This window comes from Bufo bufo, chromosome 5, assembly GCF_905171765.1.
Source record: "Bufo bufo chromosome 5, aBufBuf1.1, whole genome shotgun sequence".
Taxonomy (NCBI): Eukaryota; Metazoa; Chordata; class Amphibia; order Anura; family Bufonidae; genus Bufo; species Bufo bufo.
The window spans coordinates 542,533,721-542,558,710 of NC_053393.1; the positions used below are offsets into that span (position 1 = coordinate 542,533,721).

Here is a 24,990-nt window from a genome sequence, read left to right on the forward strand (position 1 = left end):
GGGGTATTTATACTGCCCTGGCATTTTAGGGGCCCTAAAGCGTGAGAAGAAGTCTGGGATCCAAATGCCCTCCTAAAAGATACTCATTGGAATTTGGGCCCCTTTGCGCACCTAGGCTGCAAAAAAAAGTGTCACACATGTGGTATTGCCGTACTCAGGAGAAGTTGGGCAATGTGTTTTGGGGTGTCTTTTTACATATACCCATGCTGGGTGAGAGAAATCTCTCTATAATGACAACTTTGTATAAAAAAAATGGGAAAAGTTGATTTTTAGAGAGATATTTATCTCACCCAGCATGGGTATATGAAAAAATACACCCCAAAACACATTGCCCTACTTCTCCTGAGTACGGCGATACCACATGTGTGACACTTCTTTGCAGCCTAGGTGGGCAAAGGGGCCCACATTCCAATGAGTACTTTTAGGATTTTACAGGGCATTTTTTACGCATTTGGATTCCAGACTTCTTCTCACGCATTTGGGCCCCTAAAATGCCAGGGCAGTATAAATACCCCACAAGTGACCCCATTTTGGAAAGAAGACACCCCAAGGTATTTCGTGATGGGCATGGCGAGTTCATGGAAGTTTTTATTTTTTGTCACAAGTTAGTGGAATATTAGACGTTGTAAGAAAAAAATAAATAAAAAAAAAATCATTTTCAGCTAACTTGTGACAAAAAATAAAAAAGTTCTATGAACTCACTATGCCCATCAGTGAATACCTTAGGGCAAGCATGTCAAACTCAAAGGCTAACATGGGCCAAAAAAAACAAAATTTAAGTTTATGTGGGCCGCATCAAAAAAATAAAAATAAATCGTACATTTTCATAGAACAACATTGTTGTTTCATGACTGCTGACCCCCAACATCCCGTTGCCCAATAACACAAGTGAGACCTATATATATATACAAATATTAAACTTCACTATAAGACGCACCTAGGTTTTTGAGGAGGAAAATAAGAAAAAAATATTTTTAACCAAAAGTTGTGCTTTTGGTGGGCTTTGAATTAATGGTGGTCTGTGCATGGCACTGTCATGTGGGGGATCTGTGGATGGCACTGTTATGGGGGATCTGTGGATGGCACTGTTATGGGGGATCTGTGGATGGCGCTGTTATGGGGGATCTGTGGATGGCGCTGTTATGGGGGATCTGTGGATGGCGCTGTTATGGGGGATCTGTGGATGGCGCTGTTATGGGGGATCTGTGGATGGCGCTGTTATGGGGGATCTGTGGATGGCGCTGTTATGGGGGATCTGTGGATGGCGCTGTTATGGGGGATCTGTGGATGGCGCTGTTATGGGGGATCTGTGGATGGCGCTGTTATGGGGGATCTGTGGATGGCGCTGTTATGGGGGATCTGTGGATGGCGCTGTTATGGGGGATCTGTGGATGGCACTGTTATGGGGGATCTGTGGATGGCACTGTTATGGGGGATCTGTGGATGGCACTGTTATGGGGGATCTGTGGATGGCACTGTTATGGGGGATCTGTGGATGGCACTGTTATGGGGGATCTGTGGATGGCACTGTTATGGGGGATCTGTGGATGGCACTGTTATGGGGGATCTGTGGATGGCACTGTTATGGGGGATCTGTGGATGGCACTGTTATGGGGGATCTGTGGATGGCACTGTTATGGGGGGATCTGTGGATGGCACTGTTATGGGGGATCTGTGGATGGCACTGTTATGGGGGATCTGTGGATGGCACTGTTATGGGGGATCTGTGGATGGCACTGTTATGGGGGATCTGTGGATGGCACTGTTATGGGGGATCTGTGGATGGCACTGTTATGGGGGATCTGTGGATGGCACTGTTATGGGGGATCTGTGGATGGCACTGTTATGGGGGATCTGTGGATGGCACTGTTATGGGGGATCTGTGGATGGCACTGTTATGGGGGATCTGTGGATGGCACTGTTATGGGGGATCTGTGGATGGCACTGTTATGGGGGATCTGTGGATGGCACTGCTATGGGGTGGGATATCTGTGGATGGCATTGTTATGGGGTGGGGGGATCTGTGGATGGCATTGTTATGAGGTGGGGGATCTGTGGATGGCACTGTTATGGGGGATCTGTGGATGGCACTGCTATGGGGTGGGATATCTGTGGATGGCATTGTTATGGGGTGGGGGGATCTGTGGATGGCATTGTTATGAGGTGGGGGATCTGTGGATGGCACTGTTATGGGGATCTGTGGATGGTACTGCTATGGGGTGGGATATCTGTGGATGGCATTGTTATGGGGTGGGGGGATCTGTGGATGGTGCTGTTATGGGGGATCTGTGGATGGCATTGTTATGAGGTGGGGGATCTGTGGATGGAACTGTTATGGGGTGGGGGGATCTGTGGATGGTGCTGTTATGGGATATCTGTGGATGGCATTGTTATGAGGTGGGGGGGATCTGTGGATGGCATTGTTATGAGGTGGGGGATCTGTGGATGGAACTGTTATGGGGTGGGGGGATCTGTGGATGGTGCTGTTATGGGATATCTGTGGATGGCATTGTTATGAGGTGGGGGGATCTGTGGATGGAACTGTTATGGGGGGGGATCTGTGGATGACACTGCTATATGTCATCCACAGATCCCCCTCATAACAGTGTCCCCCAATACACCGGCCCTCTGTTCACCGAAGTATTTATAAACGTGAATCCTTATCCTGTTATTAAGTTGAACTAACGCTGCGCTCTCCCATGTTCCCATGTTCCCCTGTATCCCCACAACACTTACGAACACGCTTCCATAGCAGGCAGAGCTGACGGCAGCAGTAACGTCACTCACTGACGTCGAGCGCCTGCTCCGCCCACTTTATGAATGAAGCAGGCGGAGCAGGCGCTCGACGTCAGTGAGTGACGTTACTGCTGCCGTCTGCTCTGCCTGCTATGGAAGCTTAAGTAAGTGCTATGGGGATACAGGGGAACATGGGAACATGGGAGAGCACAGCGTTAGTTCAACTTAATAACAGGATAAGGATTCACGTTTATAAATACTTCGGTGAGCGGCGGGGCCCGGTGTAAGAGTACAGTGACTGCACCGGGCCCCGCCCCTAGTTACGGACTCCAGCCCCTCCTCTCTCCCGATGCTGCATCTTTGCCGGGCCGCAAAGATATTCATTGCGGGGCCGCATGTTTGACACCCATGCCTTAGGGTGTCTACTTTCCGAAATGGGGTCATTTGTGGGGTGTTTGTACTGTCTGGGCATTGTAGAACCTCAGGAAACATGACAGGTGCTCAGAAAGTCAGAGCTGCTTCAAAAAGCGGAAATTCACATTTTTGTACCATAGTTTGTAAACGCTTTTACCCAAACATTTTTTTTTTATCAAAGACATGTAGAACAATAAATTTAGAGAAAAATTTATATAGAAATGTATTTTTTTTTAAAAAAATTTACAACTGAAAGTGAAAAATGTCATTTTTTTGCAAAAATTTCGTTAAATTTCGATTAATAACAAAAAAAGTAAAAATGTCAGCAGCAATGAAATTCCACCAAATGAAAGCTCTATTAGTGAGAAGAAAAGGAGGTAAAATTCATTTGGGTGGTAAGTCGTATGACCGAGCAATAAACCGTGAAAGTAGTGTAGTGCAGAAGTGTAAAAAGTGGTCTGGTCATTAAGGGGGTTTAAGCACTGGGGGCTGAGGTGGTTAACACTAAATTGAAGGGGTTATCCTCAGAATAGGTCATTATGACACTGGCGGGGGTTCCGAGTCCCTGCACCTCCGCAGATCAGCCGTTTCAGGAAGCCCCCGCTCTGGGTACACTGTTGTACACTCCCGGCAGCTCACCAAGCACATAGTATAGTGCAGCCGAGCTGCAACTAGGCCATGTGACCTATGTACGGTGGCATCACATGGCCTAGGAAGAGGCAGTGGAGCTCACGGAGCACCCCGCCTCTCCTAATAGCTGATTGGCGGGTATCCCAGGTGCTGAGGATAGGATAACCCCTTTAAATGCACAGTGCATTGCATATTTACTTACAGAAACGTCAGGAATTTCAGAAATTGTATTCCAATAAATCTGGTTTAAGCTCAATCTAATGCGATTGTGAGAAATAGCCAGAACTTTGGCTTACCGACTCCACAGCCCTGGTGGGACGCCGGACTATCTGATATTGATGGCATATCCTGGCGATAGGTCGTCAGTGTCTGAGATGGGAATACCCCTTTAAAAGAAGGAAGACATTTGCACATAAAAAAAAATGTAAAAAAATTAAAAAATTCCTTGAAAAGCAGACGCAGTCTCCAAGACGACGTAGCTTTAGCCAAATTTATTAAAACGCTTCCAAATGGGCTAAATGTATTAAGAGCCGTGCGCCTTTTATTAAATTTTCTATAACCCACTCCAACTATCTCCCGAGAGAGTGCGGAGAGTCAGAGACTGATGACCTGTCCTAAAGGGAAGGCCGTCAATACAGCCCTCTCCGAAAACCGGTTGGAGTTTCTTCCCACTTGAGACCTTTGTGCATTTCGTCCAGGCTGCACTCGCAGAAGAAGTGTCAAAAGTGGCTCAGAGGATTAAAAAGATTTCAAAATCTGAAAATGGCGATTGGTTCTGTACAAATGGTCATCAAGGAGCGGAAGATGACGGATTCCATGGGCAGTCAGGGCAAGAGTGACTTTACATACAACTGCCAGAAGAGAGCAAAGAGAAGACCCCCAGCCACTCCCCCGATGTCCTCTCTCAGACACTGCCCAAAGTTCCCTCCTGTAACACACAGCCCTGGATGTGCCGGGATCAGAGCCATCTCCCATCCCAGCAGTTCAATCCCCGTGATCAATGTGTCCGACCATTGGCACCCTGAGATGTGATGCTTCATCATCGGACTGCGGGGCCATAAGTCTATGTATTCTAGGGCATTACACAAGCCAAGAAAGGATCGCTGCAGAGGGGAACAAATGGAAAATAATTTTACTGTATTGGGATGCCTGTAGGGGGCATCATACAGGGGGCACACGGAGGGGCATTATACTGTACAGGGGCATTATACTGTACAGGAGGCATAAGCAGGGTGCATTACAGAATACAGGGGGCATCACACAGAGTGGCATTATACTGTATGGCAGGCGTCCCACAGAGGGGCATTATACTGTATGGCAGGCGTCCCACAGAGGGGCATTATACTGTATGGCAGGCGTCCCACAGAGGGGCATTATACTGTATGGCAGGCGTCCCACAGAGGGGCATTATACTGTATGGCAGGCGTCCCACGGAGGGGCATTATACTGTATGGCAGGCGTCCCACGGAGGGGCATTATACTGTATGGCAGGCGTCCCATGGAGGGGCATTATACTGAATGGCAGGCGTCCCACGGAGGGGCATTATACTGTATGGCAGGCGTCACACGGAGGGGCATTATACTGTACGGCAGGCCCATGGAGGGGCATTATACTGTACGGCAGGCACACGGACGGGCATTATACTGTACGGCAGGCCCATGGAGGGGCATTACACTGTATGGCAGGCCCATGGACCAGCATTATAATGTACGGCAGGCAAAAGCAGGGTGCATTGTAGTATACAGGAGGCACATGTAGAGGGCATTATACTGTATAAGGGTCACATACTGTGTTGAAGGCACATAAATGGGCATTATATTTTGTGGGGGAGACACATAAAAGGGGTCACCACATTATACTGTACGGAGCCACATGTAGGGGGCATTATACTCTTTGAGGGATACGTTCCTGGCATCATACTGTGTTGCAGGCACATAAATGGGCATTATATTTTGTAGGAGGTACACATAAGGGGTCATCCATATTAGCGGTGTGACAGGAGGCTCCAAACATCAAATCTGCCCCTACCTAGTGATAACAGCAGTCCGTGGGAGATCAGTAAAGAGGAGGGGAGACCTAGCCAGAGGACGGATTCTGACAGTATTTTAGAGTCCCCCCCCCCTCACCATTTTCTACAAGTTTTGGAGAACCCTTTTAACAGGACAGAAAGCTGGTCCTCCGAAGCAGATTCACAAAAGGCAAATATAACCACAGAAATAAGAGGAGAAACACTACCCCACATTGTCATCACTGCTGTATACATCGTACAGACCCCAGCTCTGGCCCGCAGATATATACGTAAAGTGGAGTATCACAGAAAATGACCTATTGTTTAAATCATGTTTTTATGATACACAGATTTTTTTGTGGTTTTTGTTTTAAATTGTCCATGTCACCATCTACATTTAAACAAAAATACCTAATATTGGGCAGTTTCTGGCCACTAAGCCTAATAATATCTGAAGATCGCCTCTCAGCAGTCATCTCACTATTATCACAGGCAGAATTACAATGACCGATGTCACCTTTGTATAAATAACAGGACCTGCCATTCACAGTAAGCGATATCACAGCCTTTTTTTCGCCCCATAAGACGCATCCCCCTCCCCCCCGAAAGTGGGGGGGAAATGCCCCTGCGTCTTATGGGGTGAATACTAATGAGCACTTCCATTATGGAAGCGCTCATTAGTACCGGAGGACCAGGAAGCGGTGAAGGCTCTGTATTCACCGCTTCCTGGTCCTCGGCTGTCAGCTGCGCACAGCGTGAGGGCGCTCTGTGACCTCACGCCGGTTCACAGCACAGGCGACAGCAGGAGGAAGAGGATCGCGGGTGGTGAGGAGCGGCGGCGTCTAGGAGCAGAGAGGTAAGTGGTTTATTTATTTTATTACACATGAGGCGCTGGGGCCAAAGTGATAGGCAATAGGGGGCTACAGAGGGCTCCTATGAGCCAATGGGGGCAATATGAGAGGCAATGGGGGGCTACAGACGGCTCATATGAGGCCATGGAGGCAATATGAGAAGCAATGGGGGGCTACAGACGGCTCATATGAGGCAATGGGGGCTACAGAGGGCTGATATAAGAGGCAGTGGGGGCTGATATGAGGTCTGATTGGGGGTCATTCACATTGGGGTCTGAGCTGAGGTCTGATCTGAGGTCTTGTTGGGGTCTTATTAACATTGAGGGTCTGATTGGGGCTGTTAGCTGAGGTCTGATCTGAGGAGTAATGAAAAATATTTTTTTCTTATTGTCCTCCTCTAAAACCTAGGTGCGTCTTATGGGCCGGTGAGTCTTACAGGGCGAAAAATATGGTACTCCCCCTACCTGTACAGTGACCTCTTCACAGGTCAGAAAGCAAGCCTACAAAAATCTTCCATAGAAGTTAATTACTGTAGGTCTCCTCCTGTCATGGCGTCTGTGTGCTGCCATTAAAGAACAGAAAGTCTTGGCATATTTTAGGAGTACTGACCATTGTGAAAACTGTATGATTTAGGCATTGGTTTATTTTTAACACAGATAGGAACTAAATAAAAATTCTCAAAAAAACTTGTGCACTATGCACGGTGATGTCACATGGCCTAGGAAGGGGGATTTTTTGTGGGATACATTTTTTTTTTTAGAGAGACATTTTTTAAAAAGAGAGAGACATAAAAAATAAAATAAAATATAAAAAGCAGCATTACTCACCTCACTGATCCCTTATTGGGTCCTCACTTCCTGGCACGGGCTTGACACATAGGAAATGCCAGGAGAGGCCCACTCAGCCAATCAATGGCCGCAGCTATGACCGGCATCTCCTGCTGATTCCTGAGCGTCAAGTCGTGACCAGGAAGCAGAGAACCAATATGCATTAGAATGCCAGGATTAGGAGATCAGTGAGGTGAGTAATGCTTCCTTTATTTCCTTGCATCATTCTGCCCTTTTCTAAAATAAAAGTAAAATATCCCACCAAACAACCCCTTTAACCTACAGAGAGGTCTTTCAGACCTAACCCTACACTCCACAAAGCTTTCACTCGAATCTGACAATTTTTAAACAAGACCACCATGGTTGAACGTCTGTATCCTTCACATATTTACTTCTAAACAAAGTATTAAAATGTTATTTAAAAAGTGTTGTCCAACAAGCAAGAATATAAAAAAAAAATAAAAAAATTTTAAAAACGAATTCTCACCTCAACGATCCCCGCCGCTCCCGTTCCAACACTTCCCGGGTCTCCCGCCAGTCTCCACTTCCTTGGCTTCTCAAATAATTTTCAGCCAATGATTGGCCACAGTTGTGACTCCACCCCCAGCAAGTGATTGGCTGACATTTCCTGTGTTGAGAAGGGCCAGGAAGTAGAGACCGCCTGAGAAAATCCAGGAAGTGTAAAAAGGGTAATGCCAGGAAAATGGTGAGAATTACCAGTATTTTTTAATTTTTTTTTTTTTTAAAGCCATTCTTTTTTTTTTTTATGCAATAGCTAGACAACCCCTTTAGAAGTAGGGGGGGGGGGGGAAATAACCTTTGTAAATACCTGGGGGGGTCAAAAATGTATAGACAAGAAAAGGCTAAACAAAACTAGTAACAATATGCAATGGCAACTATTACAATGCTAGTGTATGGGAAATAATATTGGAGAAAGGGGTGGAGCTTAGTAGGATTACATTTAGACAATGGAGTATAAGCTCCTCCCCCAACTTATTGTTTCATTTGCATTAGCACTGGAGGGAGGGGGAAAAATATCTGCATTTCTCAAAGATCCAGGAGAGACAACGGATTAGACACAACATCCGTCCTCTTCCAGTCATAAGAAATCTGACTAAAAACCATTCCATGCCGAATCGGGATGCACGCCAATCCCGCAGAACAGATCTGTGCAGATCCGAGGGCAGGTTATGGACTTACTAATCTGCAGAAGATTTCAGGCCATCTCCAAACCGATGATCTAGCACAAAGCTACACTGTGGCTCACACTCCAGTCACATCCAAAGCTGCAAGCACGATTTTGCTGGCTGCAGATGGACTCCAACAGCTCAGTGCCACCTGACAAACCGTCCGACCGCTTGGCTGAGCCACTGAACTCATTCTGCCTCACGGCAAAATGCGAGCACAGCTTTGGATGTGACTGGAGCATTCACCTACATTACCTATAGTGTTATGTTCACATGGAGCTGCTCAGGTCAGACACTTCTCATACTCTACCAGCTTACCTTCCGATAGATAAGGAACCGGCAAACTTAAACCATCAGCTATGGCGGAGCGAGGGACTTACTTGTATATTCTTTTCACAGTCTGTCTGGTGGTGAAGCATCAGCTCGCTCTCTAGAAGGAACCTCTTGCCACATTTATCGCAAATCCTCATGCGGCTGTGGGTGACGTTCATGTGCTTTTCCAGATACCACCTATTATTAAAAACTCTAGGGCACTTCTTACACGGGAAGTGCTGCTTGTCATCAAATTTGGCCTTTTGCCCCAAAGCATCCTGTCCTTTCTTCTTCCGCCTCGCACCGGCTCCTCGGTTACGTGAACCTTTTGCACCTTTAGACAACTTGGTGGACTCGTTTTCGCTCGGCGACTTGCTCCCGTCTTGCGGGGAGTTTTCATCTTTGGCTGTCTCTGCTGAATCATCATTGTCCTTCTCCTCGTCATCCTCTTCCTCCTCTTCTTCCTCCTCGCGGGGTTCTTCGAGGTCTTCTTCTTCACTTGGCAAGATGTCATCTTCCTCGTCCTCCAGCATGTCGAGAAAGTCCTCCTCCTCTTCCAGGCCACCTTCCTCTTCCTCGTTCTCGTCATCTCCGTCTTCTTCCGATCCCCGATCGTCCCCGTCCGATCGGTCCAGAACAGCTACTGGATCGGTCGGGCCCCCCTTCCCCTCAGTCCCTTTAGAAACATTTAGTGTCTGGTTATTTAAGTTGACCTCTACGATGATCTGCTCTCGGTTATAGGACTCTTGGGTCTCCAGGTCCTCTTCCGAGTCAGCCCCTTCGATTTTACAGACCCGGGCCCCGCTCCTATCCTCATCTTTAAAATACTGTTTTGGTGACGCAGCGTTGGATGCATGTCCTTTAGTTACACTGTCCTCTACTCGAACAGAGTAGGGATCATTTCCCTCCCGGGCATAAATTTTTGTTGGAGGTGCGTCCACCTCCTGTTTTATCTCCCTATAGAACTGCGGCTGCATGACCGTGGTGGTTTCATTTCGAGTGTCCTCCGTGTCCAAAATGTCATTAGCCATGGACAGGTTCAGTGACCTGCTGTGAATGAGCTCCTGGCACGACGTCACAATTTCGTTCATCTGTAACACGGCAGCGGCGTTTAAGACATCCTGGACGTTGCAGCCGTTGACTAACAGCTTGGAGGTGTAGATGAAGTTGAGGATCTGCTGGAAACCTCGGGACGTCAAGGCCTCCAGGGACAGTTCCACCCGTTGCAGCTGCTTGTTTTGGGTGAAGAGAGAATGGAAGAATTGGCTGTAAGCAGCGAGGACGCCCTTGTGAGCGGGGAAGGTGCTTTTCTGTTGGACCAGCACGATGTCCACATCGCAGAGGTCGGGCTGGAACAAACGCTGTTCATTGAGTCTGTCCATTAGACAGGTGAAGTGAAGGGCGACATCTTCCACTAGAGAGTACTCCGTGGAGGGGTAGTCCGTCGTCTTCTCAACTATCAACTGCGGAAAGAAGAAAAGAGAGAAGACAATGAAGAAGTTATGGGTAAAATAAGACTATGAAGAACTAAAATGATCTGTCCCGACAGACGGAACCTGATGCTGGAATCACACTGGCAGTTATTCAGGCAATTTTTATTTTTTTTAACTAAAGCCAGAACTGGACCAAAAAGTAAAACTTAAAAGTTTTCAGAGAATTTTTAACGGATTACCTATACTCTGATCGGTGAGGGTCCGAAACCAGGGAACCCTACTGATCAGCTGTTTGCGAAGACACCGGTCCTCGTGCGAGTGCTGCAGCCTTCTCGCAGCTCACAGCGCTGTACATTGTATAGTGGTTGTGCTTGGTATTGCAGCTTAGCCCCATTTACTTCAATGGGCCCGAGCTGCGCCTAGGAAATGTGACCGCTAAGCATGACATCACGTGGCCTAGGCTAAGCTGCGACAAGGCCATGGGCAGCTGATCAGCTGGAGCCCCGGGTGTTGGACCCCCACAATCAGTTAAAAAGTCTCGGAAACCCCCTTTAAAGGGGTTGTCGCTCTTCACAGCAGATGGCATTTATCATGTAGGTGAGGTTAATACAAGGCACTTACAAATGTATTGGCATTGTCCATATTGCCTCCTCCTTTGCTGGCTAGATTCATTTTTCCATCACATTATACACTGCTCGTCTCCATGGTTACGACCACCCTGTAATCCATCAGTGGTGGTCGTGCCTGTACACTATAGGAAACAGCACCAGCCTCTAGTGGCCAGGACCGTGGGAGCACACATAGACTGGTGCTTTTTCCTATAGTGTACAAGCACGAGCACCCCTGCTGTACTGCACGCTGCTACAAAACAAACTGCATGTGTGATTGCAGCCTGACATGCTTAGTCGTCCTAGACAGCAGTTGTCAAAGGGGTTTTCAGCATTAGATAGAGGTCTGCTTTCTTCCAAAAACCAGTGCCACACCTGTCCATGGATTCTGACTGGTATTTTATCGTGACTCAACTGAAGGGCATGAGGACGAGCTGCAATACCACCCACAACCTACAGACGGGGATGGCGCTGTTTCAGGAAGAAAGCAGTCATATCTTTCCAACGCTGTACAAGCTCTTTAAAAGCAAGTATGGTGGAAGGCAGAAGAGATGTTTGACATCTAAGGTCTACCTGTCGCCCCAGGTTCAGAGTCACGTCCTCTTATGCAATCAGATTGTACCACCAACATAGATTGCCAGCCATGGACCAAAGGCAATCGGACAACTTGTAGTCGCCCGCCCGGTGTTTATAGACTCGATATTCAGTCTGCATCAGGTAAAGTATAACTCCAGTATAAACTCTGATGCGGCAACCCAGTCCAAAATGGAGAACTATACAAAAGGCTGCTCCACGAGACGCAACCCACCGACCTACAGTTCTCTTCTGCATTCCCCCTTAAAGGAGTTGTCCAGGGTAAGAACTTAGCTGTATTCTTCCAATAAAACACATTAGCTGGAGCCATACAGGCAGGATCGGTGAAGTTTTTCGAACCAAAGTCAGTGGTAGATAGAACAGGAATGGCAACTACATCATGAGGACTTCTACATCTCCATACTGCTGGATCCACTTCTGGCTGTAGCGTAAATAATTTGCCTCAAATACAGCACCTTAACGGCATAATAAACTGCATGTATGACCGCAACCTTACTCTTCTCCATGGGACACGTCTAGTATAGGAGCTCTAAACTAACGGTCTATAATGTATGTACACAATAATTCCACTAGGAGAATAGTGAGCGCAGCTCTGGAGTATAATACAGGATAAACAATGTATGTACACAGTGACTGCACCAGCAGAATAGTGAGTGCAGCTCTGGAGTATAATACAGGATGTAACTCAGGATCATTACAGGATAAGTAATGTATGAGCACAGTGACTGCACCAGCAGAATAGTGAGTGCAGCTCTGGAGTACAGGTTCTTCAAAAAAAATTAGCATATTGTGATAAAGTTCATTATTTTCTGTAATGTACTGATAAACATTAGACTTTCATATATTTTAGATTCATTACACACAACTGAAGTAGTTCAAGCCTTTTCTTGTTTTAATATTGATGATTTTGGCATACAGCTCATGAAAACCCCAAATTCCTATCTCTAAAAATTAGCATATTTCATCCGACCAATAAAAGAAAAGTGTTTTTAATACAAAAAAAGTCAACCTTCAAATAATTAAGTTCAGTTATGCACTCAATACTTGGTCGGGAATCCTTTTGCAGAAATGACTGCTTCAATGCGGCATGGAGGCAATCAGCCTGTGGCACTGCTGAGGTGTTATGGAGGCCCAGGATGCTTCGATAGCGGCCTTAAGCTCATCCAGAGTGTTGGGTCTTGCGTCTCTCAACTTTCTCTTCCCAATATCCCACAGATTCTCTATGGGGTTCAGGTCAGGAGAGTTGGCAGGCCAATTGAGCACAGTAATACCATGGTCAGTAAACCATTTACCAGTGGTTTTGGCACTGTGGGCAGGTGCCAGGTCGTGCTGAAAAATGAAATCTTCATCTCCATAAAGTTTTTCAGCAGATGGAAGCATGAAGTGCTCCAAAATCTCCTGATAGCTAGCTGCATTGACCCTGCCCTTGATGAAACACAGTGGACCAACACCAGCAGCTGACATGGCACCCCAGACCATCACTGACTGTGGGTACTTGACACTGGACTTCAGGCATTTTGGCATTTCCCTCTCCCCAGTCTTCCTCCAGACTCTGGCACCTTGATTTCCGAATGACATGCAAAATTTGCTTTCATCCGAAAAAAGTACTTTGGACCACTGAGCAACAGTCCAGTGCTGCTTCTCTGTAGCCCAGGTCAGGCGCTTCTGCCGCTGTTTCTGGTTCAAAAGTGGCTTGACCTGGGGAATGCGGCACGTGTAGCCCATTTCCTGCACACGCCTGTACACGGTGGCTCTGGATGTTTCTACTCCAGACTCAGTCCACTGCTTCCGCAGGTCCCCCAAGGTCTGGAATCGGTCCTTCTCCACAATCTTCCTCAGGGTCCGGTCACCTCTTCTCGTTGTGCAGCGTTTTCTGCCACACTTTTTCCTTCCCACAGACTTCCCACTGAGGTGCCTTGATACAGCACTCTGGGAACAGCCTATTCGTTCAGAAATTTCTTTCTGTGTCTTACCCTCTTGCTTGAGGGTGTCAATGATGGCCTTCTGGACAGCAGTCAGGTCGGCAGTCTTACCCATGATTGCGGTTTTGAGTAATGAACCAGGCTGGGAGTTTTTAAAAGCCTCAGGAATCTTTTGCAGGTGTTTAGAGTTAATTAGTTGATTCAGATGATTAGGGTAATAGCTCGTTTAGAGAACCTTTTCATGATATGCTAATTTTTTGAGATAGGAATTTTGGGTTTTCATGAGCTGTATGCCAAAATCATCAATATTAAAACAAGAAAAGGCTTGAACTACTTCAGTTGTGTGTAATGAATCTAAAATATATGAAAGTCTAATGTTTATCAGTACATTACAGAAAATAATGAACTTTATCACAATATGCTAATTTTTTGAGAAGAACCTGTATAATACAGGATGTAACTCAGGATCAGTAATGTATGTACACAGGGACTGCACCAGCAGAATAGTGAGTGCAGAAAAATAAAATTTCAATAATTTTAAGGTCACTTTGCAAATTTGAAGAGGAAAAAAACTTTCCTTGTTAGATTTTGTAGTTTACCCCATACAAAACCAAAAAAATAAAAAATTATAATATATATATCTATCTATATTTATATTAATTAAACGACCCTGTGACTCCTGGAGAAAAAATTAAAAAAAAGTCACAACATTTCGCAGCCTCCTTGCACACCCCTCTGCAGGGGTCGGCTTTATTAGCCGTCTGATTTAAAGTGCGCTCCTCATGTACACTTCACAGATTTAATTTTGCTATTAAACAAGCCATTTGCCTTTATTACCGCAGAGAACAAACCTCTCCCACCCCCCATCCTCCGACACTTCATCTCCCAGCACTGCTCTAATTAGACGCCTCGGTCAGCAGGTCACCAGTGTAAGAGAAGACCATTCATCAAAAGTTACACTAGAGGACGGCAGTTCATGGAGGAGACCAGGGAGGGAGGGACAGCTCCGGAGACACAGCACAATAATTCTGCACTGGAGGGAACACAGAAACAATGCAAAGTGATGCAATGAAACACATGACGAGATACAGAAACATCCCTAAAGGAAAAGAGTCCTGGGGGGACTGAACATTGGGTAGGGGTTCTAGTTATGGGGCTCTCCTCTTTGGTGGCAAGGCGACATTGAGGATAATGGGAGTCACAGTCATCGCTCCAGGGAGCTGCCCGCATGTGTGCCCACCTCTCACCCTGGTCTCCTCCAATCCAGAGTGCAGAACATGGTATTACCCAGTGATGAACCAAAAAGCATTGGAATTCCCCATTAAACGGGTGGGCCCATCGCTAGGATGTGGCATCAATGTCAGATAGAGATGGGTCCCACTTGTCTCCAGAATGGGCCACCTTCCGTTCACCTCTATAAGAGCCTGCACAGCTATTTTCATAACTCCCAAAGCAACGAATGGGGAGCACGACACATCAGCACGATGTGATCTATATAATTTCGGGGGGCCCATCGGTGGGGATAGGAGGGTGTCTAAAATCAATACAAATAAGTCACAGGGGCCTGATGGGATACAGCCAAAGCTATTAAAAGAGCTCAGCGGTGAACTAGCAAAACCATTAACAGATTTATTTAACCAATCACTGGCAACAGGAGTCGTCCCAGAAGATTGGAAATTAGCAAATGTTGTGCCGATTCACAAGAAAGGTAGTAGGAAGGAATCGGGCAACTATAGGCCAGTAAGCCTGACAACAATAGTGGGGAAATTAATGGAAACCATACTTAAGGAGAGGATTGTGGAACATCTAAAAGGCTTTCGATACTGTCCCACACAGAAGGCTTATCAATAAATTGCAGTCTTTGGGCTTGGACTCCCATATTGTTGAATGGATTAGGCAGTGGCTGAGGGACAGACAACAGAGGGTTGTAGTCAATGGAGTATATTCAGACCAAGGTCTTGTTACCAGTGGGTTACCTCAGGGATCTGTTCTGGGACCCATATTGTTTAATATCTTTATCAGCGAAATTGCAGAAGGCCTCGATGGTAAGGTGTGTCTTTTTGCTGATGACACAAAGATTGTAACAGGGTTGATGTTCCTGGAGGGATACACCAAATGGAAAAGGATTTAGGAAAACTAGAGGAATGGTCAAAAATCTGGCAACTAAAATTTTATGTGGATAAGTGCAAGATAATGCACCTGGGGCGTAAAAACCCAAGAGCAGAATATAAAATCAGTGATACAGTCCTAACCTCAGTATCTGGGGAAAGGGATTTAGGGGTCATTATTTCAGAAGACTTAAAGGTAGGCAGACCATGTCATAGAGCAGCAGGAAATGCTAGCCGAATGCTTGGGTGTATAGGGAGAGGCATTACCAGTAGACAGAGGGAGGCGCTCATGCCGCTCTACAGAGCACTAGTGAGACCTCATGTGGAGTATTGTGCGCAGTACTGGAGACCATATCTCCAGAAGGATATAGATACTCTAGAGAGAGTTCAGAGAAGAGCTACTAAACTAGTACATGGATTGCAGGATAAAACTTACCAGGAAAGGTTAAAGGACCTTAACATGTATAGCTTGGAAGAAAGACGAGACAGAGGGGATATGATAGAAACTGCTAAATACATAAAAGGGAATCAACAAGGTAAAAGAGGAGAGAATATTTAAAAGAAGAAAAACTACCACAAGAGGACATCGTTTTAAATTAGAGGGGCAAAGGTTTAAAAGTAATATAAGGAAGTATTACTTTACTGAGAGAGTAGTGGATGCATGGAATAGCCTTCCTGCAGAAGTGGTAGCTGCAAATACAGTGAAGGAGTTTAAGCATGCATGGGATAGGCATAAGGCCATCCTTCATATAAGATAGGGCCGGGGGCTATCCATAGTATTCAGTATATTGGGCAGACTAGATGGGCCAAATGGTTCTTATCTGCCGACACATTATATGTTTCTATGTTTCTATCTGACACTGATGGCATATCATAGATGGACAGACCCTTTTAAAGGTGGAGGAGATGAGCAGAGCGATATATAGTTTTATGGGAAAAGATTTGGTAAAAATTGTACCATAATTCATACATCTAAATCTCTGCTCCGAGTGGGCGGGCCTACCAGTGACTGACAGCCTTCCCCATATAAGCGTGCATACAGAGGCGGCTGATAAGACGGTATAAGGCAAGGTTCACATCTGCAGCAGAGGTTCTGGCAGAACGCCAGTATTCATGTCAGAAAGCTGGCACTGGTGTACATAGAGTAGTAAGGGCCCCATAGCAAGGATCAAACCGGGCCCCCCACACAGGACAGAAGGGTTTCCGGCCTAAACCCCTTTCAGTGACCCTCAGGCCATTTTTTCCACTGCCTCATTTGCTAAAAGTTGTTTCTGTAGAGGGTAGAGTCCTGACCAAGTTTTCACCCCCAGTAGAAGAGAAGATGATCCCAACTAGGCCCGCTCTTGCCATGGGCCCCATAGCAGTCGCACGGTCTGCCGCTATGGTAGTTATGCCCCTGCTCCACGGTATAGTATCTGCTCTATAACCTGCTGTTGGCAGACTGCATGCCATTTTCATGGTGAGAAGTTCTCTTTTTGAGCAAATTAAATAAAATCTACACACCCCACAGTTCCCCCAACACCAGTCTCAACCAGACATTGCACCCGCTGAAGTGCCACTCTGATGGTTGGGGGGGGGGGGGGGGGGGGGCACACAGAATGACATCACAGGCTGCAGGCAGGTCTTGATGTATCCTGTACTGATCTTACATTATATTTTGTATTATACTCCAGAGCTGCACTCACTATGTACATACATTACATTACTTATCCTGTAATGATCCTGACTGAGTTACATCCTGCATTATACTCCAGAGCTGCACTCACTATTCTGCTGGTGGAGTCACTGTGTACAAACATTACATTATTTTCTTTCCGTGTGCTTTCCGTATGTGGAACCATTCACTTCAATCTGTCCAGAAAAAAAAAATATATATATATAGTTACTCCGTGTGCATTCCGTTTCCGTATTTCCGTTCCGCAAAAAAATAGAACATGTCCTATTATTGTCCTCATTACGGACAAGGATAGGACTGTTCTATGAAGGGCCAGCAGTTCCGTTCCGCAAAATACGGAATGTGCACGGATGTCATCCGTGTTTTTTGTGGACCGCAAAATACATACGGCTGTGTGCATTAACCCTTAGGCCCCTTGCAGACGAGCGTGTCCGGATAAGGTCCGGATGCGTTGCGGCAAACCCGTGCGATTAGGTACCCAAATGCAGTCAGTTTTGACTAAGATTGCATTCCGTTGTTTAGTTTTTATCGCGCGGGTGCAATGTGTTTTGCACGCGCGTGATAAAAAACGGAGTGCTGTACCCAGACCCGAACTTCTTTACAGAAGTTCAGGTTTGGGTTCAAGGTTGTGTAGATTGTATTATTTCCCCTTATAACATGGTTATAAGGGAAAATAATAGCATTCTGAATACAGAATGCTTAGTACAATAGCGCTGGAGGGGTTAAAAAAAATATAATAATAATTTAACTCGCCTTAATCCACTTGTTCGCGCAGCCGGCATCTCTTCTGTCTTCTTTGAGGAATAGCACCTTTGATGACGTCACTGCGCTCATCACATGATCTTTTACCATGGTGATGGATCATGTGACGGACCATGTGATGAGCGCAGTGACGTCATCAAAGGTCCTTTTCCTGTGCACAGCAAAGAAGAAGAAAGAAGAGAAGCCGGCTGCGCGAACAAGTGGATTAAGGTGAGTTATATTATTTTTTATTTCTTTTTAACCCCTCCAGCGCTATTTTACTATGCATTCTGTATTAAGAATGCTATTATTTTCCCTTATAACCATGTTAATAATGATCGGGTCCCCATCCCGATCGTCTCCTAGCAACCGTGCGTGAAAATCGCACCACATACGCACTTTCTTGCGGATGCTTGCGATTTTCACACAGCCCCATTCACTTCTATGGGGCCTGCGTTGCGTGAAAAACGCAGAATATAGAACATGCTGCGATTTTCATGCAACGCACAAGTGATGCGTGAAAATCACCGCTCGTGTGCACAGCCCTATAGAAATGATTGGGTCCGGATTCAGTGCAGGTGCAATGCGTTCACGTCACGCATTGCACCCGCGCGGAAACCTTGCTCGTGTGAAAGGGGCCTTATCCTGTACTGACCCAGAGTCACGCCCTGTATTATACTCCAGAGCTGCACTCACTATTCTGCTGGTGCAGTCACTGTGTATATACATTACTTATCCTGTACTGATCCTGAGTTACATCCTATATTATACTCCAGAGCTACACTCACTATTCTGCTGGTGCAGTCACTGTGTACATACATTACTCATCCTGTACTGATCCTGAGTTACATCCTGTATTATACTCAAGAGCTGCACTCACTATTCTGCTGGTGCAGTCACTGTGTACATACATTACTCATCCTGTTCTGATCCGGAGTTACATCCTGTATTACACTCCAGAGCTGCACTCACTATTCTGCTGGCGCAGTCACTGTGTACATACATTACTTATCCTGTACTGATCCTGAGTTACATCCTGTATTATACTCCAGAGCTGCACTCACTATTCTGCTGGTGCAGTCACTGTGTACATACATTACATTACTTATCCCGAGTTACATCCTGTATTATGGTAAGGTGCCACATTTTACAACTCTGTCTCAGACTAAGGCCTCATGCACACGACCGTTGTTGGGTTCCGTGTCCGTTGTTCCGTTTTACGTGATTTTCTGCGGACCCATTGACTTTCAATGGGTCAGTTGAAAACTCGGAAAATGCACCGTTTGTCATCCGCTTCCGTGATCCGTGTTTCCGGTCCGTCAAAAAAAAATAAGACCTGTCCTATTTTTTTCCACGGACAACGGTTCGCGGACCCATTCAAGTCAACGGGTCCGTGAAAAAACACAGAGGCACACAAGATTGTCATCCGCGTCCGTGAACCATGTCCGTTTTTTTCCTATAATTTTCAAGGCAAACTTGACTTCGATTTTTTTTTTCACTTTTCATGTCTGGTGATCCTCCAAAAATCAAGGAACACACACGGGAAAAAAAACGGATCACAGAACAACGGAACCCCGTTTTGCGGACCGTGAAAAAATACGTCGTGTGCATGAGGCCTAAGCCGACAGTTGGTACAGAGTCAGAGATGATGCATGCGCTGCAGACGCTTATTAGCCAGGGCCCCTGTGATAGATCTGCTGCAGGTCTACAGTGCAGGTCCAAGGTTACTCCATCACCAGGATTAGTAAATCCGCTCCTTTGTGTTTTAAATGATCAAATTCTATGCTTGCAGTCAATGAAGGACTGAGCACAGCACCAACTTTAACAAACCCTCTCAGCTGTGTGAGCAAAGACAAGAAAGCAAGCAGAGATCTTTCTGAGGAAAGGAATATTTTAGCCGACAGAAGATCTGGTGCCGGGAGATCCCCCTTTTTCTGCAGCGGTGTTTAATCAATCAGAAACATTCCTCAGCCCTGGACCGATGGGTCATTCCGCATTACTGCTCCGGCTTTATGTAACACGCGGGACGCCGAAGATCGGAACGAGACACGGGAGGAACTGCACAAGAAAAGTCCGTCAGTTACCTCAGACCATAACCTTATCAATGGCTCCATCGTCCTGGGCTGGGGCTGATGCTCTGTCCCACCGCCATGCTTTAGGGTACCGCTTTGATAACAGACTCTAAAGCTCCCGTAGGATAAAGTGTGTAATACACTTAGGCCCCTTTCACAAGTTCCACGCATTGGACTCACAGCGCGAGTATGCAGCAGCTCCCGTCCTGACCTCCCAGCACTGCCGGGGTCGCATAGCATTATATTGATTTATGATGCTATGTAACCCTTAATGGTCTGAAATGTATTGGATAACACTGACATAATGCTGTCGGTGTTATCCAAAACATTCCAGAACTGTCGAGGTTACATAGCATCATAAATCAGTATAATGCTATGCGACCCCGTCAGTGTTGGGAGGTCAGGACGCGAGCTGTAAGTCCAATGTGGGGGGAACTCGCTCGTATGAAAAGGGCCTTATTCAGAAGTTGGGTGGATGGGTCTCTCGGGAACCCAGTCACATGAAATTTCTGTCCGACTTCAGCCGATGTCACTTCCTTTACCAGGTTTCCGGCTCGGGCTATGGACTGGATGTCACTTCCGCTGTGGACCAGGTCAGAACTAGTATCCCGGCACAAACTCCGGAATTCACCTCATGTGTGCATGCTCGTTCCGACTGCTGGGGCCCTACTGATCACAAAAATTGGGGTCCCGCTGCTCATCTGAAAGGAGTGTCACATCAAGCATGCGGTGGCAGCTCCATGCTGTACCCCGCCACTTCTGGCTGTGCCATAGAGGGTCAGCCTCCTGCTCGAAGTTCCATTCAGGCACGGGAAGGGAATCGGACCGCCACCGATTACCTACAAAATGTTTTGACTTTTACAATCCCTTTAAGGACGACCATACAAGGCCTGTGTGTGACAGCGGCGCCGCACTTATCCCAAATATGGTGTCGGTGGAGGGAGGATGGGCGTCAGGAACTGTTTATATTTACAGCAGTCACATAAAGGGGGCTGACGGCGAACCTCTCTCTGTCATACAGGCCTCACAGAACTGGGCTCTCCATAGCAACCAATCAGAGTCCAGCTTTCATTCTGTAGCCTGTGCTGGGATAACGAAACAGGAAATCTGATTGGTTGCTATGCAGTCACTTCTCCACTTTTTGCCTGCACTGGTTTAAATCAACTTTATTATTCATTGTTTTAAATGAACAACGGACAATGTGAAATTGAAGTGCCCCTTGTCCGAGTCCTTGTTGCCCATAGCAACCCATTACATTTCAGCTTTCACTCTCCCTAATAGCTGAGTTTTACAGGGGATGTCCCGTGACAAACACTTATCCACAGAGGGCTGAATGGAACGGCAGCACGCATGGGTGACCACCGCTCTATTCGACTGTGGGGAACATAGAGGCCCTGTTCTAGGGATCGGCTGGGGCCCCAGACAAACACTCATTCAGTATCCTTTCGATAGGGGACACATTTTAGTCCTGGGACAACCTATTCGCCAGCAGTGGTCAAATCGCTGAAAAAAATAACGACAAAACACGATCTGACTGCGCTGTGTGAACAGACCCTCACAATGCACAGCTCTCTGTTAGCTTGGGGCCTACAGAATTTTTAATGCAACTCTGGATGTGACTGGAGTACAAGAAATGCACGTATTACAGACACAGACTCCATTATGTTGCGTTACATCCATGAGGCTTTCCTGCCAACACCATATAGATACCATAGGACACAAGGATGCACTTACCTGCTGACTCCATTCTGGCCCAACAACCCACCTCATCACAATCACATCATGGCAGTACGGCTGGGCCAGGAGGGAGACAACAGGTCCTGGTTGCGTTGGCGCCGCCGTGCGTAGGCCGTACACTAAACTGGGTGAAGGCTCGTTTGGCAGGCGGTCAATAACCCCAACCTCCCCATTAACGTCCATACAACACTCTGCCAGATGCGCAATGGGGAGAGGATCATCCAACGGTTAACAAAGGGTCACACATCTTGAATTAGCATCGCATTGCCCTGGACAACCTCTGCCCAATATCAAGGGGTACTCAGAAGCCCACCCTACACATAAGATCATGGTGCATACCACCAATGTTAAAGGCGATGTCCACTTTCCCAATTTTTTTCCGTCCCGATGCCCCTGAAATGGGAATGTTTTTTTCTGACTACAGTCCCTATGCAGACTATGTGTCTCCATGGTAACCGACTACCAACAAACCTTGGACAGTCTGATTGTGCCATCATAACCCCCCGACCCCCAAAATCTTGTGATAACATAAAATTGCAAGACACAAAAGACACACAGAAGGCACGATCAGACTACACAGGTTTTGTGGTCTGTTACTATGGAGATGCATAGTTTATATAGGTGCTGTATATACAAAACAGCTGGAAACAATTAAAAGGGGCTGTCCAGTTTTTATTAAGTGATGGTCAATCCTCAGGACAGGCCATCACTATCTGATCGGCGAGGGTCATACACCCAACACACCTGTCCATCAGCTGTTTGGCAAAAGTGGGACAAAGGGAAGGAACTGTAAAGGGTACCTCACCAGGCGAGTTTCACAACCTGCCAATGTCCGTCACCGCTCCAGACAGGTCTATTTTTGTAAATAATTGTATTCCGGAGCTTTTATTTATTTATTTTTTTTAAACTCTACATTGTGCCATTCATCTGTTACTCCTCTTGGAATCTTAGGAATAAATTGACGACTGGGCGTTACCAGGTAGAGGTGTGTCCCATCAATGGTGACACAACCCTTAGGCCCCTTTCACACAAGCGAGTTCCACACATTGGACTCGCAGCGTGGGTCAGCGAGCACCCATCCTGACCTCCCAGCACTGCCGGGGTCGCATAGCATTATGCTGATTTATGATGCTATTTAACTCTCAGAGGTCTGGAATGTATTGGATAGCATCGACATAATGCTGTCAGTGTAATACATTTCAGAACTGTAAGGGTTACATAGCATCATAAATCAATATAAAGCTATGTGGACCCCGTCAGTGCAGGACAGGTGCTCTGCTGACAAACGCTGCGAGTCCAATGCTGGAAGTCACTGGTGTGAAAAGGGCCTTAAACAAGGGAAACATCTAGTTGTCAATAAATTCGTACATATTCAGGAGGAATAATAGAGGAACGGCACATGGCAGAGCGCTGATATGCTGTTATGATGAATACGAGTATTTTATAGCCAGGTCACGAACGATGACAGATCCAGTCTTCTTAGTATATTTTCTGCATCAATTCCTCAAAGTTTAAGATCTCCGCTTGCTGTCATTGAATAGGAACTTCACTGTTTACTTCCTTCAGATGAAAGACAACTTTGAGATATTCTATTTGTGCATCAATTTACAGCTCTCTGAGCGCAGCCGGCAGTGTAAACAATGGGGACCTCCATTTTAATTGCCATGGCTACCTCCAGGGCCATATACACCCCTATGCAGACGCACAGCCTCCTGCCTCCGTGATGTTCAGAAATCGTATCAGATTTAACCATGGTTTTACCTATGGAGGTTGGACAATAAGCGGCTGACAGACTGCTCGGGCACCGCTTATCTCAGTAAGCCAATAGAAGTGAACCTCTTATTTTTATGTCACAGTTCACACAGCGGGGTCATCACTGCCACCATCACACAGTGTCGGGCCTGTGTCACTGTCACCCTCACTCACTGCATTATCTTCACACAAGCCTCCATCACAAAAGGGGTTAAACTCTCCCCAGGTCAACAGGAGAAACAGTCCAGATATCAGGGCACAGACTGTACCCCAAATCACAGCAGCTGCTGCAGGGTCTATACCAGCTATGCACAAAGTAATGCCCTCCAAAAACCACTTGCATCCCAATAGCAGGATCAGCCTGCAGCACATCCAGTGCAGTAACCTGCAGTCCCCCCCATATCCAGTGCAGTAACCTGCAGACCCCCCCATATCCAGTGCAGTAACCTGCAGTCCCCCCCCCCATATCCAGTGCAGTAACCTGCAGTCATCCCCCATATCCAGTGCAGTAACCTGCAGTCATCCCCCATATCCAGTGCAGTAACCTGCAGTCATCCCCCATATCCAGTGCAGTAACCTGCAGTCCCCCCCATATCCAGTGCAGTAACCTGCAGTCCCCCCCATATCCAGTGCAGTAACCTGCAGTCCCCCCCATATCCAGTGCAGTAACCTGCAGTCCCCCCCATATCCAGTGCAGTAACCTGCAGTCCCCCCCATATCCAGTGCAGTAACCTGCAGTCCCCCCCATATCCAGTGCAGTAACCTGCAGTCCCCCCCATATCCAGTGCAGTAACCTGCAGTCCCCCCCATATCCAGTGCAGTAACCTGCAGTCCCCCCCCATATCCAGTGCAGTAACCTGCAGTCCCCCCCATATCCAGTGCACTACCCTTCAGCCTCCCCATATCCAGTGCACTACCCTTCAGCCTGCCCCATATCCAGTGCTCTACCCTTCAGCACCCCATTTCCTATACACTACCCTACAGACCCCCATAATTCTATGTATTCGCTACCCTGCAACCCCAAAGATCCAGTTCAGTAGCCTGCAGCCCTCATATTCTATACATTCGCCTGCAGCACCCCCACATCCAGTGCACTCCCCCTGCAGCACCCCGACATCCAGTGCACTCCCCCTGCAGCACCCCCACATCCAGTGCACTCCCCCTGCAGCACCCCCACATCCAGTGCACTCCCCCTGCAGCACCCCGACATCCAGTGCACTCCCCCTGCAGCACCCCCACATCCAGTGCACTCCCCCTGCAGCACCCCCACATCCAGTGCACTCCCCCTGCAGCACCCCCACATCCAGTGCACTCCCCCTGCAGCACCCCCACATCCAGTGCACTCCCCCTGCAGCACCCCCACATCCAGTGCACTCCCCCTG

General features: G+C 47.0%; 1 protein-coding gene across 1 annotated transcript in view; it reads right to left on the reverse strand.

The window, feature by feature from the left end:
• ZBTB47 (zinc finger and BTB domain containing 47) overlaps positions 1–24,990 on the reverse strand; it is a 55,525-nt gene that overhangs the window by 29,840 nt on the left and 695 nt on the right. Inside the window, exon 2 of the mRNA XM_040431332.1 lies at positions 9,035–10,429. Within this exon, the coding sequence (XP_040287266.1) occupies positions 9,035–10,429 (1,395 nt within the window). The remainder of the gene's footprint in view (positions 1–9,034; positions 10,430–24,990) is intronic.